This window comes from Lissotriton helveticus, chromosome 2_1 (assembly GCF_964261635.1).
Source record: "Lissotriton helveticus chromosome 2_1, aLisHel1.1, whole genome shotgun sequence".
Taxonomy (NCBI): Eukaryota; Metazoa; Chordata; class Amphibia; order Caudata; family Salamandridae; genus Lissotriton; species Lissotriton helveticus.
The window spans coordinates 361,465,068-361,485,294 of record NC_136059.1 but is presented as its reverse complement, the minus strand read 5'-3'; the positions used below and the strand labels follow the sequence as shown (position 1 = coordinate 361,485,294).

At 44.0% G+C, this 20,227-nt stretch overlaps 1 protein-coding gene across 1 annotated transcript in view; it reads right to left on the bottom strand.

Annotated features, from left to right (window-relative positions):
* Positions 1 to 16,070, bottom strand: part of WDR70 (WD repeat domain 70) — a 1,775,496-nt gene extending 1,759,426 nt beyond the window's left edge. Inside the window, exon 1 of the mRNA XM_078674977.1 lies at positions 15,891 to 16,070. Within this exon, the coding sequence (XP_078531103.1) occupies positions 15,891 to 15,945 (55 nt within the window). The 5' untranslated portion in view covers positions 15,946 to 16,070. The remainder of the gene's footprint in view (positions 1 to 15,890) is intronic.
* Positions 16,071 to 20,227: the final 4,157 nt, after the last annotated feature.

Here is a 20,227-nt window from a genome sequence, read left to right as displayed (position 1 = left end):
TCGTCATCCATTCAATTCCTTACCCTTCTTGGGGAGACTGAATGTATCACACAGGACCGGTAGGATACTGTGCGTGGTCCTGAGGTAATCATCATGTTCAAGTCAGGTTTTTTTGGAGAGGAGAAGAAGTGGACATCTCAATACTTTTAAAACTAAGAGAAGCCAATCCTACACCTTGCATACGAAGCCGGACACCAAATGTGTCTGGCCGCGCTGTTTAGTACTTACTTCTATTCAAGATCTCGCCCCGCTTCTCATACCTAACTGGTACCGGTCCTCGGCTTGAGCATAGAGCCTTTGTGGATCGGTGTTTATATTTTGAAAGGTAGCGCTGGAAGAGTAGCCGTCGAGCCGCAACAACGCCCACATTCAGAGGACAGGAAGTGACGTTGCGGCGTCATCGTGTGACGTGTGTTAGATGTTAGGAACTTGTAGTTCCTTAGTGGGACACTTGTAGTTCTGTGTCCAGTAAGACTTAAACTTGTATTAGGATCTGGGGCAACATTCAAGTTGCGTTTCACAGTCATGCACAATTGGCCTCAATAGTATGCTGGAAGAGAAAGACAGACCCTTGGGGTAATTATTAGTGCAAGGATGCGATTGTAATAATAAGACCAGAGACGTCATTGCGTGAAGCGTGGATTAGATATTGGGGATTTGTTGTTTATATGCGGGGGACTTGTAGTTTCGTGCACTAAAAGGACTGCCACCTTAATTTGGGACTGCAACATTCAACATGAGTATTGAGGTTGCACAGAATAAGCCACATAGGTATGGATGGAGACAGAGGCGGACAATGAAAGGATTTGTTATTACTAGGCTGTGAAGATAGTGATTGTAACCATGAGATCTGCCGTACCTCAAGGAAACAAGCATTTGCAATGCAATAGGTCTCGCATTATTTAACTTTGAGCTATTATTATTGTAAATGGCAATGTTTTTTGCTTTATGCTATAGTTTTCTTATGTACATAAAAAGCTACATATAAAGTATTTGTTGTTAAAATTATTTATGCAGTATTTAAAGGCAAGCATTACCGCCTTCGGGTAAAGTCCGTGCTATATAAAAATGCATAAATACATGAATAAAGAAATACCGCCTTCGGGTAAAGTCCGCGCTATATAAAAATGCATAAATACATAAAAAAATAAATACCGCCTTCGGGTAAAGTCTGCGCTATATAAAAATGCATAATTAAATAAATAAATACATACCGCAAAACATCCTCGTTACTCTGCCGGCCTGCGACCAGGAAGTCAGGCAGGCCGGCGCGACACCCGGAAACAGGAAGTAGGAGGGCGGGAGCCTACCCCGCCTCCCACGGAAGAGCCGCGATTGGAGCCGTGTTGGGAGCAGGGAGCACCGGAGCAGGCAGGAGCCTACCCTGCGCCCCGGTGCCGAAGGAGGGAAGAAGAGTCCTGCTGCCGGGCCTTGCAGCTGAGGAGAGGAAGCCGGTGAGTGCGTTGCTGAGCGGCGGGCGGGCGGAGGGAGAGGAGCATGTAGGCGCGGGGGGGAGGCGGGCTGTGTATGTGTGTGTATGTGTGTGCGTGCGTGTGTGTATGTGTCTTGGAGTGCGTGTGTGTGACTGTGAGGGAGGGGGTGTGTGTGTGAGCGAGTGTCTGTCTGCGACGTGTGTGTGTGTGTGTGTGTGTTATGCGCGGTAGGCTGGGAGGGCGGCGCATGCGCAGTAGGATGGGAGGGCGGCGCAGGACGGAACGTGCGCGTTCACGCAGCCAAATCCGACTGCTAAAAATCGTGCCAGTTTTGTGTCCCTCATTCCCCGGCATCCGACGGCTATAGAGTCTCTGTCCCTGTTCCAGGGCGAGACCTAAAAAGGGATCCGATTGAGGTATGGTAGTGTATACCTCTATTCCAATCTGGCCGTCATAAAGTGTTGCGCACAGGACCATCTGACTACCATATTGCCCTTCCATCCGCAAGAGCAGATAGAAAGCATTCTTGGAATAGGACGTAGTTGTTATAAGTCTATACAGCCATGGCTTACAGGTAGTTTTTTTCTCTCAATATATTAATTTAATTGAGGGATTCCGATGTTGGTCACTTGTTGAGTTGACTCCAAGGAGTGCAGTCATTTAAGCCACTCTTGTGAGTCTTTAAACGATAAATCCAGCATTGCTCTCTGTCCAGGAGTCTCTTCTGCAGGCTGCCAATGCCTTTTACTTTTTCTATCACTGTCCATCTTATATCTGTGTCTTTATGTTGTTTCTCTTTATAGTGTGCTGTTAGTTTTTCTGCCGTTATAGCACGTCTGAATGTGCTCCTATGCTCGCTGATACGAATCTTGACCTTTTGGCTTGTCATGCCCACATAGATCAAGTTGCATGGGCACTTTATAAGGTAGACCACTGAATCCGAATTACAATTTGTGTGGGATCTTTGTTCCCATGGTGTGTGTAGGTCTAAATCAAGGCTCTTGGTGTGTTCAGTGAATTGTCACACCACACATGTCCCACACGGAAAATGTCCCGTGACTGAGGGGTTGTTCCACAATGTCAACTGGTTGCTGTCTTTAGGTTTATACGTGTCTGTATGGATCAGTGTGTTCTTCAGGCTTTTATTTCTTCTGAATGAGAACATCGGTTTCTCATAAGTAAGTTTGTTAGATGTAAGTATAGGCCACTTCTTTGTTAATTATTTTTTTCACATCATTAGAGGATGAGTTATATGTTGCGACACAAATCATTTGTTCTGGTTGTGTCCTTTCATGGGTTTCAAGTGGGGCCTCTCTCGGAGTATTGCATGCTCTCATCTTCGCTTTTTTTTTTTTCATAACCGTATTTATCAGAAGTTCAAGCAAATCAAGTAGACAGTCCTCCAAAAGCAGGAGAACACATCAGCAGGCAATATACAATAGAATACATTTATAGCTTAAACTTTTGACTAGCCCCTACCCGCCCCATTATCCCCCCCACAACTGTAACATTTCCCACTACCCACCCCTTATCCCGCCCTAACCCGATGCACGTGAACACAATCAGCTGCAGTATACATAAGGAAGCTCAGCTAAGTGTCTTGGAGCCATCCAGGCCCCGAGGTCTCAATCAATGGATAGACCATCTTCTGCTTCAACGGGAGGTTCCAATGTCAGATCTCTATAGTCCGCCGACCGCTTCCAGATCTTGTAGTGTTTCCGAGGGCAACCCCTGGCTTCAAATACTGGCAATTCCAGCCCCATGAGGAAGTCTAAACCCGCCTTCCAGGCGCTACGTGGGGGGGCGCGGTCACTCTTCCAGGCCCTCGCTAGATCCCTCTTGGCCACAACAAGGCCTAACAGAAGGAGATGGCGCTTATAAATGTTACCACCCACTTGATCGAGGACATGAAGAAGACCCAACCTAGGTGTACGAGGAAGATCCCATCCCAGCACCTCCGATAGGCAGTCCCACACCCCACCCCAGAACCGGACCAGGCCCACACACGACCACACAGTATGCACCAACGTGCCTCTCTCGGCCCCGCAGCGCAGGCAGTCTGGGGAAGCAATAAGGCCCGCCCTCCACAGTCTCTCTCTGGTGTAATAGGCCCGATGCAAGTATTTATATTGTATGAATCGCAACCGCACTGCTATAGCCGCGCCCCGGGGGGATTCCAGCGCCTCCCGCCAGTCATCCTCATCCAACGGACCAACATCCACCTCCCACGAGGCCTTCAACGACACCAGGGAAGAGGAGTAGTGAGTGACCAGTGTTTGGTAGATTTTTGAGACTTTTTTATCCCCCAGGTCTCCCATGAAGAGCTTAGCTTCCACGGGGCTAAAGTCTGGAAGCTGGTCCAGCTCCACCAGACTCGGCGCCAGAGCATGACAAAGCTGTAGATATTTAAAAAACTGGGTCTTGGGCATGTCAAACTCAGTGCTGAGTGCTTCGAAGGATTTAAGGGTAGTCCCGGCAAGTACATGACCAAGCGACGAGATCCCTATGGAGTCCCAGCCTCCAAATCCTTGCAGTGATGCCAGTGCAGGGAGTCGTCCGTTGTTCCACAGCGGAGTTTCGGCCGTCAGTCGTCCCCACCAGCCCATGCGACGCAGTGCCTGCCTCCAAATCAGGAAGACCACTTGGGTCGCATGTGGCAGTGTCTTCCGTCGCCCTGCCGAATACAAGAGTGTATGGAGCGTGGCATCTCCCATTAAAAAATGTTCTAGGGCATATGCTGGATCGTCACGGCCACCGTACCACCACTCATTTAAGACCAACAAATGAGAGGCTTGGTAGTATGACAAGATGTCTGACGTCGCGAGACCTCCACAGTACGTGGACAAAAAGCAGGTCCGCAGTGCCACCCTAGAGGCACCCCCAGCCCATAAAAACCGGCCTAGCAAGGAATTCACACGCCGGAACCACTGCGGGTCCACTCTGTACGGATGATTTTGTAGCTGGTACAGTAGTCTAGGGAGGGCCACCATCTTAAAAATAGCAGATCTGCCATAGATATTAAGAGGCATGCGCGACCACGTTTTGACGTCGGATTGAACCCTGTCCCACACCGGTTGTATGTTACGCTCCCATGCAATAGCAGCAGACTCTGATAGGAAGACTCCTAGATATTTCAGTCCATCAATCGATACCTGCAGATCCGCTGCCCAAGGAGACACCTCGGGCCGGCCCCCCAGCACCCAAAGAGTCGATTTGCCTCATCTTCGCTTTTTCAATAATTTTAACAGGATACTCCTTCTGTTTCAGTTTCTCAGTGAGAATATGTGCCTCTTTTTTTGTAATCTTGGAGGTCAGAGCAATTTCTCTGTATTCGTAAAAACTGGCCCAGTGGAAGATTCTCCCTGAGGGCATGTGGGTGTGTACTGTCGAATCTTAACAAGCTGTTCCTGTCAGTGGGTTTAGTGTACAGGGAGCTGGTCAGTGTACCATCATTCGCAGTTAGATTGATGTCCAGAAAACAAATCTTATCTATGTTTATGTTCATGGCAAAGCGAAGATGTGGGTTTAACCCATTGATCCAGTAAGTGAATTGATTTAGGCTGTGATTATCGCCTTTCCAAATTAAAAGGACATCATCGATGTATCTGTACCATTTACAGATATTATTTGTGTACGGTTTTGTTGTCCATATGTATTGGTCCTCAAAGTAGCTCATGTACAGACAGGCGATGCTAGGAGCAAATGTACTGCCCATCGAAGTGCCATGGACTTGCAGGTACAATTGGTTTTCGAACTTAAAAAAGTTCTCAGTGAGCGCCAAACGTATCAAGCTGATTACCCAGTCTACTGGTGCCGTCCATTGCCAGTTTTCTTTGTTGAGGAGATCTATCACTTTAATACTCTCAGTCTGAGGTATACTGGTATACAGGGCCTCAACATCTAGACACACCAAGATGTTTTCCTTAGGGTCATATTCAATACGAGTCAAGAGGTTGAGCAGGTGTTTTGTGTCTTGTATGTATGATGTTATACGTGTGACCAGAGGGCGTAGAAACCAGTCTGTGTATTTTGACAGGGATTCGAGGAGGTTTTTGTGATTAAAAATTTGCCTAGGGAGGGCATACTCCGACTGATAAACCTCCCAACCCCTTCAGGTACAGGGACATTTCCCCAACTCCTTATTGTGTATACATATTTACCAAAGCCATGCCAAAACAAGTCACACATTGACAAAACTAAAAAAGCTGACCACCAATTTCAGACCTACTGGCTTTGCCAATGCTTGTTTATTTGTGTTTCCCATAATCGTATTGAAACTGGTTACCCTGATTTTCCATTATGAATATTTGTGGGGCATACTAGCATGCATCAACACATATTACTAAATGATGCTGCAAAAAATGGTACCTGATATTTTACAGTAGTTTAGCAAAATGTTTTTTTCCTGCTTTAATTTTTTTATGAACATTTTATTTTGAAAGCAAAGAATCATCAATCTTGCTTTCAAGCTCATGCAAATATTTGCATCAAAACAGAGAGCCTTCTGGGAGCATTATACATAGCCTCATATTGCTATACTTTGAAAACATATGTACACATTTTTATACTGGAACCAATGTCAGTAGTGCAGTTGGAGATTGCAATATTTACTTAGAGCGTTCACCCCAATAATAAAGGCTTTCAATTAATGAACCATAAAAACAAGTTTGAACAGCACTAACATATGGGGAAAAATATTACCTTATCTGCAGACAGTGCAGGGACCCTTTCCTGATCCATAATGTGGTACTGCAAACTGGCAGCCAAAGGGTTTGTGCTGCAGGGGGTGGACCTACTTGTTCAAGGACAAAATACACAGGTAAACTTGTTGCCCTGGACCCCAAGCAATATGTCCTGGGCACAGGAAAAAAACATTTAGCTAACTTCTGTAAAGTTTTAGGTACCATTTTTTTGCAGCATCATTTAGTAAAATGTGTTGATGTATGCTAGTATTTCCCAAAAATTTTCATATTGGAAAATCAGTGTAACCAATTGCAATAAGATTGTGGGAAACATAAAAATAGACAAGCAATGTCAAAGCCAATAGGACTGAAATTGGTGGTCAGCCTTTTGGTTTTTGTCAATGTGTATCTTGTTTTTGCATGGTTTTTAGGTGTCGCCTGGCGTTGGAGCGCGCATGCGCTCCTCGCCTGCGAGAGCTATAGTCAACAAGTCAGTTTCAAGAAGGGGACTCGAGCCCGCCCATCATTTCCATTGGGTAGCATCAGCGTTTATGGTAAACGCTGGCTTCCCATTGGAAAGGAGGGTTTTTCGTTTCCTCCCTTTGGCTTTTTGGTCCGGCCCACCCGGACTGGCTTGTCTGCTTCACGGCTGTCGTGAAGACTTTTCTTATCTGCTTGTTTATTTAACAAGCAGATAAGAAAAGTCTTCGCAACAGCCGTGAAGCGGGTATGCTACAAGCTGGCTCCTCATTGGCAATTGTACCTGCTCCTACCTTCCCTTCCCCCCACCCAAAAGCAAACTTTCCAGAGTTGCGCTTGTCAGTGCGTGGGTGTCAGGAAGCTTGAGGCGCTGGCGCGGTGCCATATTCCTCCACAGTATGCCTCCTAGTAGTGCTAATGACGAACTGCACAGCAGAGTCTCCCAAGTTTAACCAGCGAAAATGTTCCCGTTTAACCAGCGAAAATGTTGCCAGAGACAGTTGCCAAAAAGCACTCTGCTTCTGGTGCTCGAAGCGCTGTTCTCTCAAAGGACTTGCACCATTCGGCGCTGCTGACGAACCGCACAGCAGCGCAGGGTGTACTCCGGCCAGTCACCTGCAGCCCGACTCATTGCACTTCCCTCTCACACCCGAGCTGCTCTTCAGAGGAAGGAAAGTGATCTCACTTCAGCTGTGCTTGAATCATGTCAGACTTTTTTTTCATTCACTATTCTCTAACTTGTGTGCGTGTTTTTTGAAGGCGATGCAACAGGAACAAAACTGCAAAGCCCACAGTGTCCGGGGTCACAAACATGTAGTGACAGGAGGGAACGATCCGTTTTTGACCAGCGGTTCTGTTAACTTCTACTTCAAGGTCCCGAGCAGCAATTTCCCAACATCTGAGCTCCTTCCAGCTCCTCAGCTGCGCAAAATATTCTGTTTCCAATCATTACCGTGTTACTGCGAGTAGATGGCCCTCCACATTGGTATACATCACCAAATGCACGCAAGGGAAAGGCACTTCGATTTATCCCACGGGTATTATTCCGGATTGAAGAAAATCTAGGCATGCAGCGCAGACATAAATGTCACAACGCCGCAGCACTTTCTCTGACTGACTGCAGATTGCTACGGGGGGCAACGCTTAATTTGTGACAGAAAGACTGCTGGTGCCCGAGGCTCTGCTCAGAAGTCAGCGCCACTGCAATTGAACGTCGGTGCCTAAATTACTATGGCTGAAAGTCTCTAATTCACCCCCAGGCACCCCCTGCCCCTTTTTCTCGGCATTGCAGGTTCCTGCTTTCGCTCTTTGGGACAGTGTTGCCTCTCTTTTCTTCCTCCTGTTTCCTATCTATGTGTTTTCCCTTCCTTGCACTCTCATTTCTGATGTGGAAAAAAAGTGCTGGTCTCCAAAAATAAGTGCTGGTGGCCGCCACCTTCTCAAATTAGGTACTGATTGGGGAAATATATTAAACCTCCTTTGCGCATTGTTGGGTCTTTCAGCCCCAGGCAGTGTAAGACTTTGGGTCACTTTCCGTGCTGTGGGACCAGGAGTAAAGACTGAGTATTTTGGATTTGTCTCTCTCTCTCTCTCTCTCTCTCTCTCTCTCTCTCTCTCGCTCTCTCATTATCTCCTCATGTTTCCATCCCATTGCTATTCACATCACCTCTTAATATCAGTCCTATTTGCATATTTGTTTGGATAAGGGGATGAGTGAAAGATGGATTCCTAGAAAGTATGATGCGAAATGATAATATCAAGTGTGGGGGGCTGTTGTACACCACAAGATTCTCACGCACATCAGGCATCTTTTGGGAGTGTAAACTGTTTTTGAAGGCAAGGTCATGTGTATTGGGCCGTATGTTGTAAAGCAGTTCACCAAACTAAATATTTTTGTTGTTTTTGTCAATGCAGACCACCAAAGAGCAATGGCCAAGTCAGAAGGCTGGGCAACATAATTGAAAGAAGCGACCTACTGGATCTGTGGCTCTCTTGTTATCCTCCAGAGTTTCTGTTTATGATGAGACATGCGCCCCCCACCCCATCTCCCACCCTCCGCATGTCCCCCCACCTCCCCGTCATCCTTTTGAAGCCACCAGACTGCTTTTTTCCCTTCACTGTTGTTCCGTTTGCTGGACAAGGCGGCAAAGCACCCCCTACAACTTTCCCACATCCGGGAAGATACTAGATTTCTTGTTTTCCCAACGGGTAACAGTGAAAATTCATTATTCGCTGCTGATTTAACACTAATCAACAAGCATTGAAAATGCAATAGGTGTCTCCCTTTATTAAGTTAAAGCCATTTGCTTTGCTAATGGTATTGTATAGCAAAGCAAATGGCTTTAACTTAATTAAAGGCGAGACCGATTGCATTTTTAAAGCTTGTTATAAAGCCTTATTGGTGTGGGGACCTCACCATTATACCAAACATTGGCAAAAGCAAAAAACGATTTGGTCTCAAAAAGCACACAATGCCATAGTAGTTCTTGGCACTGAACAAAACTACTTTGTGTGCCGATATTTTTACTTGTGAAAGAGTAGGATACTGTCACTCACATTGAAGTCAGCCATTAGACATGGAGAGAACTTAATAAACACAAAAGGTTATGGTTAACGCCAGACCTAATTTGGGTCCCAATTAAATAAAGTCTCAAAAGTGCACCCATGGGACATGTCCTTGCATTAAGTGCAGATTTACGGCTTTCATGAATTCACAAGTATTTACAGAAGTAGGCCAAGAAATAGTACTCCCAGAAAATATTTGTGTACTGCATTTTAGAACGAGCAATTATGCATGCGAAAATCTGTTGCGTTTGCAAATTAATTTTCCCTCCAAACACTTTTTCCCCAGCCCTGGAAGAAGTTTTACGTCTGCCATTGTCACGAGTAAATTGCCAAACTTTCTCAGAATGAGAAAAGATCAGAGAGGAGTTGGTGATAACCCTTAAAACATGCAAGTTAGTAGGTTTGCACATACTCAAAAGGGCATTCCAACCCTGGAACTATTGTTTGCCACTACAGTCAGCCCCAGTAAATAGATCTGCAGGAAACATGCCAAAATAATGGAACAGCTAGTATTCAAACCCTACTACGTTATGAGCCCTGGCATAATAATGGAGAGGCTATATCAGAGCTCTTATATATTGAGATTGCTGCCATAATATGTCAATGCATTACATGGCATAAAACAGACAAGTGTATTTTGTTACAGGACAAGTCGATTTATGAAGCAACCAGCCCCATGGATAAGTAGATATTTTATTAAATTCCACACCCCTGCTCACCAGAGCTTCCCTTACTTGCATGCTGCATAACTGCCGATCTGCAGTCAAACACTGCCATGAGATCTCAGAAAGAATGAAGAACTTCAATCTTCACGTCATTGTTCTCCCTGAAACCTGGCTCAATGACATCTCAAGCAATGTTTTGCCACTTCTACTACTCTATTTCTACTTCATTTTGCACTGCAACCAAGAAGAGATGAGTGGGTCTAGTGGTCATTCAGAAAAACTTGCTAAGCTGCAGGCTCCTCCTCATCAACCGCTTCCAAGCCTTCCAGTGCATGTCTTCTCACATGCTGCTCCCAAATTCAAGGTAAAAGTGATTTATTATACCCCAAGACAAACCAACAATAAAATTGACGAAAGCATGAAATTTGTCACATTCCCAAAAATCTTTTTAGACAACATTATCTTCCATGGTGACATCAATCTTTACTGGGCACCGAGGGCATGAAACTAATGGACACCTTCTGCTTCTTTCTCAACAACCATGACCTCCAAAAACACTGCCAGAAGTCCACACGTTGCAAGGGCTCCACTCTGGATCTGATCATTTCTAGAACGTGCCCAACCTAATGACCAATGACACCATCACAGTAGAATGGTCTGACCACCTGCAAGTGCCCTTCACAGTATCATTTACCTACACTAAAACCTCTAGTCAGCCAAAGAAGGAGAAAAATTGGCTCAGGGACACAAGTAACTTCAACATCAATCAACATCAATGCCCTCCTAAACCTCACCTCCATAATGTCTCAACTCAACGTCAACGAGGCCATAGACAGATTCAACATCTGCATGGAATTCGGGATTGGGCCATCCACATCCCTGAAGAGCAAATGGAGCAGACTAAACCTTTGCTACCTTGGTACTCAAAAACCCTCTATGAACAAAGCTTGAGACAGAATGGAGACAAACACCTTTTCCACTTTGACTAAGCTATAATCTGCAAGGAAAAACTACATGGGCCACATATTTTGAGACAAGTCATCACATACCTGATCCCTCCTGGGCACTGCCAAGAACAGACCTAAACTTCTATTTGATGTAATCAAACAGACTAACAATACTCCTCCCAATACCTCCCCCAAGTCCTCTGAGGCCTTAAGCAATAACTTTGAGGAGTTCTTTGACAAGAAAGTCACAGATATTAACCTCTCCCTTATGAACACTGTTGACAATAAAGTTGAGGAGAATCTACCCTTCAAGGCTCTGCAACCATGGCCCTCGTTATCCCCAATCTCAGATGCAGATCTACTGTTGACTATATCGAAGGTGACCCTAATGCCCCCAGTCTTGGAACCAATATACCCGAGGATGAGTGGGTCTCCCATTTTAGTTTAATTTTCAAGAGCGATGAACCACAGGTGATATATGAAATTAAAATTACAGAAGAAGCTCCCTTGCACTTCACAGTTGAAGAAGTTAAGAAGGGGATTCGTGGCTTAACCAGTAATAAGGCCCCGGGCCCAGAAGGTCTTCCTCCAGACCTATACAAATCAAATATCTCACTATGGGCCCCAATCCTTACTGCGGTTGTTAATGCTGGAGTCGCAACCGGGAGCCCGAAGTCCTGGGGGGCCTCAACCATAATACCCGTCTACAAGAAGGGTGACAGAAACAATGCAGCATGTTACAGGCCTATCTCCCTGATAAACTCAGTTGCAAAGGTAGTGGGAGGAATAATTTTAAATAGGCTGACCACGTGGGCTAAAATCAACAATGTAATGTCCCCCGTTCAATATGGGTTCAGACCAGGGCACTCAACAATAACTCAATGCCTGAACCTATATTTAATTAGTGGTAAGTATACTATGGCCAGAAAAGGAACTGTGTATATGGCCTTTATGGACTTATCATCGGCCTTTGATTGTGTCGATAGAGGCAGGCTCAGGGACGTCCTGCTCAAAATGGGGGTTGAGAAGAATTTCATTAATTTTTTAGCCGACCTCCATAGTGATACTCGAGCAAATGTCCGCTATACAAAAGACTTGAAAGTTACCAGAGATTTTAAGATAAATCGGGGGGTTAGGCAGGGCTGCATTTTAGCGCCGTTTCTTTTTAATCTATATATTAATGGACTTGAGGAGCATCTTTTAAACACAAAAACTGATTACCCATACATAGGGAGAAAAGGCGTGCCTGTTCTGCTTTCTGCAGACGACGCCGTCCTTATCTCCAGAACTGCATTGGGCCTTCAAATATTACTTGATTCTTTTTTTTCATTTATGAAATCACGGGGCCTAAGCATCAACAACACAAAATCATTTGCCATGAAGATAGGTTCTGGCTCAAAAAAGTCTTATCCCTTCTTCGTTAATGGGGAAAAAATACCGATAACAAAGACTTTTTCATATCTTGGCGTATTGTTTGACCATAAACTTACTTGGGGACCTGCGGTAAGGAAAAAAAAGGGAAAAACAGCAAGGACAAATGCTGCAATAATAGACTTTGCACGTAAAATGGGAAACACGCCAGCGGTTGCTCTGATGAAACTGTATCAAGCTAAAAGCACCGCTGTGGCCTGTTACGGGAGTGAAATTTGGGGTTTTGTTCCTGTGGGTGACCTCGTAACAACTGAAAACAATTTCCTAAAACAAGTACTAAGTCTACCTAAAGGCACAGCTAACTTCTCCATTCACGAAGAACTTGGTATGTCCTACCTAGGAGATAAAATAGCTGTCAACCCTTTGCTGTGTTGGTTAAACTGCTGGACGAATGATGATATACCGTTTACCCAAAACATCCTTCTTGAAGCACTCACTTGGGAAGGGAAATACAAGATACCTTGGCTAAAATATATCAGAAACTGTCTTCATGAATTAGGTCGGCTGGAACTTTTCCTAGCACCACAGCAAGTATCCAAACAAGATGTAACTCATGTGAAAGATACCTTTATGTTGAACCGGCAGCTAGCTAGGGAAGAGTCTGAGCTTAAAAAAGGTAGTGTGAGGAAGCATGTCTTAACAAAATCCTGCGTGCAAATTGAACCCTATCTATCTTGGCCCATTTCTAGATATGAACGTTTTCTGATGTCCAGATTCCGCTTTGATTTGTATCATTTGTTGCTAGCCGTGCCTAGTGGGGCCCACAGGGGACAAGTGTTGCCAGCTTGCGGCTGCGACAGTAAGTCTCCGCAAGACTTGGCTCACTTTTTATTCATATGCTCCTACTACACGATACCACGAAAACTGTTCTTAAAACCCCTTTTTAAACAACTGAATTTTGTACAAATAAGGCCTGCATTACTTTATCTTCAAATGCTACACTGTGAAAGTACTATGTTTTTATGTAATTTTTTTAAAACAGCCTTGAAATCCAGAAAAAGCATGGAAGGTTAGCTGTTCTATGAATTATGCCTCCTCCAGCAATATGTTTAGATAAATAGCATATTTATATTTTTTAGAAACTGTATTTCTTCTTGTAATTTCTCGCTCTTGATAAACTGTCTTTTTAACATTGTTTTGAATGTATATGTTTTTTATTGTACTTTTATGACTGTTTTGCATACAGTCGAATAAAGGAATTTTGAATTTGAATTTACAAGGGCCACATATTTTGAGACAAGTCATCACATACCTGATCCCTCCTGGCCACTGCCAAGAACAGACCTAAACTTCTATTTGATGTAATCAAACAGACTAACAATACTCCTCCCAATACCTCACCCAAGTCCTCTTAGGCCTTAAGCAATAACTTTGAGGAGTTCTTTGACAAGAAAGTCACAGATATTAACCTCTCCCTTATGAACACTGTTGACAATAAAGTTGAGGAGAATCTACCCTTCAAGGCTCTGCAACCATGGTCCTCGTTATCCCCAATCTCAGATGCAGATCTACTGTTGACTATATCGAAGGTGAAACCTTCAAACTTCTTAACGCCATTCTGGTTCCATAAGTAAATTCCTTACCAAACAGCTACTCTCTGTGTGAACCAACTTCTCCGTCAAACAGGGTTTGTTCTCAAACGGTCTACAAGCGGGTCAAATCTCCCCACTTCTTACAAAACAATAATTGTATCCTGATAACATAAACAATTTCCCAGTGTCTCCAGCCTCCCCTTCCTAGGTAAGGTAATCAAGAGCTGCTTAGCCAATAAATTGTTGTCTCATATCCACACACACACACAATCTCATTAATATCCCTATCAGGTTTCAGTAGGGACCATAACCCGGAGACTGTAATTCTGCAGATTATGGATGACACCCTTTGCATCATCGATTTAGGAAACTCATGTCTTCTTGTTCTCCTCGACCACTCTGCCTTTGACATAGTCAACCACCAGGCTCTGATAAATACCGAATGAAAATCGAATGGTATTTTAAGGAGTAGCCCTCAACTGGTTCACCTCCTAAAAAACGCTCTCAAATGTTGAAAATCGGGAACTGTTTCAAAACCTGTTAGCCTGCAGCAAGGTGTATCCCAATATATGATCCTCTCCTAACGGCTAAGGCGCTCGACCTCGGACCTGGGGAACTGGGTTCGAGTCTCGGTAACGACGCCAAAAACCCCCTGTGATTCTGGGAAAATCACTTAATCTCCCCGTGCCTAAAATGAAAGTGTGTCCTCATGTAACGTTACTGGTGCTATGTAAAGCGCTCTGATAACTGATTCGGTTCGGTTCTAGTTCGCGCTATATAAAACTCTGCAAAAAAAAAACCCTTTTCAATGTCTACCCCGTGCCCCTCTGTTTGAGACTTAGGAACTCTGCCATTCACTTCCACCTGTATGCTGACAATACCAAAATCTACTTGAAGTTCGCATCCCAAACTGATATCACCCTCCTATCCAAAACCTTGACCAGAATTCAATTATAGATCTCAAATCATCACCTCAATAAACCCTGTGAAAACAGTATTTTTTTCTTATATTTCCGAACAAATATAATCCTCCCATTCAAAACTGGATGGATTTCCTCCCTGCCTTGGAGGGTGCTCTCTCCATTATTTCGATTGACAAGTCACTGGAATTCATCCTCAACAGCCAATTCAACTTCCAGCCATATCGCTGCCATGGCCAAGAATGCCGAGTTCAAGCTAAGGCTGCTATGGGGGAATCAGACAACTCATCCCACATGACCTAAAATCTATGTGCATGTGTTGAATCTTTTCCGACTTCACTAAGGGATCACACCCCTCTCAGGCATCCCCAAAGTAAACCTAAATCTGCTCAGTGCAGTTCTACATGTTGCAGTCTAGTTTGACAATATCTCCCATCCTCCTAACCCTACAGTGGCTTCCTATAGAGACGAGTTTGTAATTTTAAAAACCAGCACCTTTCACAAAGCACTGCACTCATCTTCGCCCACGTACCTATCAGAAAAGCTGGACATCTGGGGCACCAAATGGGGGTCAAGATGTGCTCACTTCATTCTCATTGAGCTTCCTACCTTCAAGAGCAACTAATGAACCATTCTCCAGAAACATCACGTGAATTTGGAACTACCACCCTTAGTCTCTCATTTTGACCACATGGCAAACTACCTTCAAAAAAGATCTTAAAGCTTTTCTCTTTGAAACATATATGGGTTTAATAATTGTTCTTCCTTTCACTCGCTCCTTCGTATGCTTTAACTTGTCTGATGCTGCATGTCAAAGTAACCCAAGCACCGATTGTCTGGCAACTTCACGTATGTACAGCTTAGCTCCACTTACTCAGGAGTTTCCTTCCTCCTAGGTTGCACCTCTACTGTATTCTCAATGTGATTGGTACCGGATGTCTGGTAAAGCGCTCTGATATCCCCGGGCCAAGTCATAGCTATACACAATCACAGAAATACATAAATAAACTTCGAACACTCTTGGCACTCCCAAGCTTACAACGTCAGATGTATAAATCCAAGCAGCATCACCTAAAATGAAGCAAGCTAAATATCAGGGACTGGGTGAACAGCTCATAAACGAAACAGCTCAATAGCTTCAAATCTATCATAACTTTACAGTGCTGCTCTGGACACCTGAAGGAGTAGCAGCAGGAGCTTGGTGAGCAAAAAACAGGCAAGGAAGTGCAACAAACCGAATCCAGAGAAGCCCATAGTGGCAGCCACGTCTGACTCGTCTTGGTCCCCCATTGTAAACCGTGACAAATGCACCAGTGTGAGTATGACAGGTAAAATATCCTGCACAGACAGCTACAGCATCCGCAGCGAGGCAGTAATACACTGCGCGCGATCCTCCTAGTCTACCAGAGGCAGTTTGGAAATAAAGGCCCGACGGCATGAAAAAACAAATCGCAAACAAGAACAGCCCCCTAACAACGTGGAAGCGCTGCAAAAGTTTGCCTAATAAGGACGAAGGAGGACTCTGTTACTAAACTCCCACGAGAGTGCACGGGTTTTAATAAAGAGAGTCGCCATCACAGAAAGGTTTTTACTTACATGTATTTATACAAAACTTAAGGATAGTCACAGACTTTTCGTTATGACTGAGATGCGCGTGTCTATCGTGTCATTAAAATGTAAACCACAAGTAGCATGGTAAGCCTTTAGCACGATTTGCATTTCATTTGTCTAAAATTTGATAAAGTGTTAGTCGTATCAAATATGACTAATACTCTCATTTGAAATAGGACTCATTGCGCGTCTTTCATCTGGCCTCAATGAAAAGGCCCATCGCTCATAAATAAGCCAAAACAGCGATACATTAAAAGAGTAGAGATAAGGCTGAAGTTAACTTCTTATTTGAACAGCATCTGATTCGCTGGTGGAAGTTAGTGCTGCGTATTCGGCCAGCATTATATTTGCAGGCAACATTTTATATAAAATAGAAACTTAAATAATTCAGCTAATTAATTTTTATCGGACTTTGCATTGCCATTCTATGAATGTGTTGTTTTCCACTCCCTACACATACCACTATTATGCCTACTAGGATTTTATCTGACACAAGCCAGCTTTCCGTCAAAACATTGTTGTGTGGCGTTTTAGGCTCCAATTGCATTTTCCCGATTCATGCCCTTATATAGGTACAATTCTCGTTGCCCTTATATAGGCATATAAATCAAGCCCTTATTTAGGCGCATAGCCAATGCTACCCAAATACAGGCATGGCTACTTCCATCCGTTCACCAAACGTCACACCGATTTCTTGGAAAACCGGCTTAAGCAGTTAGGGAACTGCCCCTTGCTTGAATATTGATCTCTCCAATGAACAGCTATTCCCCAGAGGTTCATTCCTGACGTTCATATGCCCGACTTTACGTCAAACTATAGCATTCCTAAACACCTTCAAGAAATAAATATGCCTTCACTTGCTCTAGCAAGATACAGTGGTTCGCAGCAGTTCGAAGACCTACTTGCCCGACGAAGCTCGCTACAGCAAGTGCCGAAAGAAGCCAACTTTCCAGCTGACGCACTGATCAGGAAGCTGCCTTTCTCCTGCCAAGAATCCAGCTCCAGTGTTTCCGGCTCTCCTTGCGGGGTGTTGGGAAATCGAGTCCCGAGACAGAGATACCAGACCTCCTTCATTATAACAAGGTATGGAGCTGATTAGAACCTAGAGAAAACCTTTGGTAGATTCTTGGCAAAAACTAAACCTATTCTAAACAACACTTACTTCTTCCCTCGTACTAGACTTAGGTTAGGTACATTGAGGTTGGCGTATTTCAGAAGCACCAGTTGAGTATTTTAGTCTATGTTATTTATGTACGTATTTTTATATGGCTTAGAAACCATACAGTGCTCTTACAGTATTATTTCATATTACTGTTTACGCTGTACGCATTATACTTTGCAGTCTGCCTAACGATTGTAGCAGTTCACTTCTCTTGCACGAGAAAGAAGACTGTTCAATAAACCCTTTTTATTGAAAACGCCCGTCTCTCTAATTCTCTGCAACTCTGTTGAAACAAAGCATGCACGATTGACTGAGTGAAATACTTATCTATTGTTCCCGCGACTCTGAGAGATATATTCTTATTCTTGGGAAACAAAGTTGTCATGTTTATGCGATTGTCAGAAACTAATCCCTTCTTGTGTATTCGAGAAAGTTTCTAGTGACCTCTGAGTTAGCTGGCACACACACAATTAAGTTTAGTATATTCAATAGAAACTTGCTTTGTAAACTTTCAGTCCCTCGATAATAATACCGAGGCCGGTGGAGCTACAGGTGACAACGCCATACAAACTTTAAATTTTACAGGTCTCCAAGAGACCGACGAAGTTGCTATAAGCATTCCTGAAAATTTAAGGAAAGCCATCACTATAAAACTCATACGAAATGACCTATCAGCAAAAGGTGGTTGGGTAGTTTTTGTGATAGAGGCACACAAATATCACCAAACAGAGGTATTCTATTATTGGATGATCTTCCCTGAAGGAGATCCAAGAACAAAAGTGTTTCACTTCTACAAAGAAGATGAACCACCAGAGGAATACATTCCTTTCGAGGACATTGAAATTCCACTAACATACCAACAGCATGCGCTCTGGTTTAAAGGCGCCCTAAAACATATAAATCACATTACCAGGCTCTGTCCACTAGGTAGACCAGGAGCAACATGGCTAGCTTTAGCCAACTACAGAGCTGACCCTGACATTGAAGCAATGTCAGACGATGAATTACTTAGTAATATTCAAAATTTAATTGAATCATATAGTTAAAGGTCTTTATTAAAACACTCCTACTCCTCCCAAAAAGAAGTGGGAAAATAACAAACAAACTTCTAAAGAGAAGCGTTCTCAATCCCGAGGTAGGTCTCCTCAAAGGAGCCCTCTGAAAGGAGGGATAGCCTCAGGAATAGGGATAATTTGAGAAAATCTGATAGATATCAAGATACTGATACATGTTCCTCTCGTACCTTTCAGACTTCATCACAGAAATCTGAAAGAAGAGGACAGTCAGAACACAAGGAAGAACATGTGAAGTCCAAAGACGATCAACACGTTCAGAAAAATAAGATAACTCAATTCACCAAAAAGAAGGTAGCAGGTATAAAAATCAGACATGCCGAGGATCTTGAGGACAAAACTCATGAACGGGGAATGGGCTCAAACCATGTTGGACAGCGCAGCAGAAGTCACCATAGCTCGCAAGAACTTGAAGGATCATCTGGAGACAGTGGACTTGAATTAGTTCATCCACGTTGAAACTGCAGATACCAGGGTTAGTGTCCCACATAAGTTATATGAAGTAACACTCCGGATGGACGAGGACATAACAAGAAAAATAAGAGCACTCTCTCAGGGTTATGACATTCTTCTAGCTGAACAAGACTGGCCACCTGAATTTGTCACGGAGTGTCCACATGGCGAAGACATCATTATGCCAGCTTTCTCCAACTACAATCCAATCCATTTAAAACATACTTATGCCAGGAAATGGGCAGTAGCACAGGCTCCTGCATTATATAAAAATAATGTAGGATGGGATGAGGATTCTCCTCACCATAAAATCCATTTGAAAAATCAACCAACTGCACAAAGGCAATACCCAGTTAAGCAATAAGCTAAAAAACAGGTCAGGGAGATCTTAGATCAACTTGAATATCAAGGGGTGATTGAAACATGTACCTCGTCAATGAACAATCCTTTGTTTCCTGTCTCCAAACCAGACAATACATATTGTCTAGTATTGGATTACAGACATCTAAACTCGTGTTGCAAAACTTTTGCAGTACAAAATGCACACAGTGCAGCACTAATAAATAACATTGTGCGTAAAAAATATAAAACCACAGATATTTCTAACGTTTTTTTCTGACAAAATATTGCACATGAAAGTAGGTATTTGACCGCTTTCTCAATTATGGGGACAGAACGTCACTTCTGTCGTCTCCCTCAGGGATTCAAGAATAGTCCAGGGTTATTTTCAGCTAGAGTAACAGAGTGTGAGAAAGTGCCATCTTTCTTGCATTGGTATGCCCCCACTTTTTGCTGAACTGCTGATGTGCTTTGACTGCGTGTGCCCTGGGCTCCTGCCAACCAGGTGCCCAGGGCCTGTGTTCCTTCCCTAAAACTGTGTTGAAACTAAAACCCAATTGGCATCTCTGGCCACCTGTCAGCTCCTAGTAAATGGTACCCTAGGTGCCCAGGGCGTGGTGACCAGAGAAGACCGCTAAGGGCTGCAGCACTTATTGTGCCACCCTTAGGGGCCCTGTACCCTGACACCCACACACTTCCTTTGCAGGCGGAGTGTCTAAGTGCAGAACTAAACAAAGAGTCGACATGGCACACATCCCTGTGTGCCATGCCCACAAAACCCACTGCCATGGCATACCTCAGTCATCCCTCTAGCTGGGTGCCCTATGCCAGCGGTGTGGGCACAGGTACATGAGCCCTGTGCCCCTACAGTACCCAGGGCCATTCCTGGGCACTGTAACTGGGGTGGCAGAGTGGGCTAAAGAACGGTGATGGA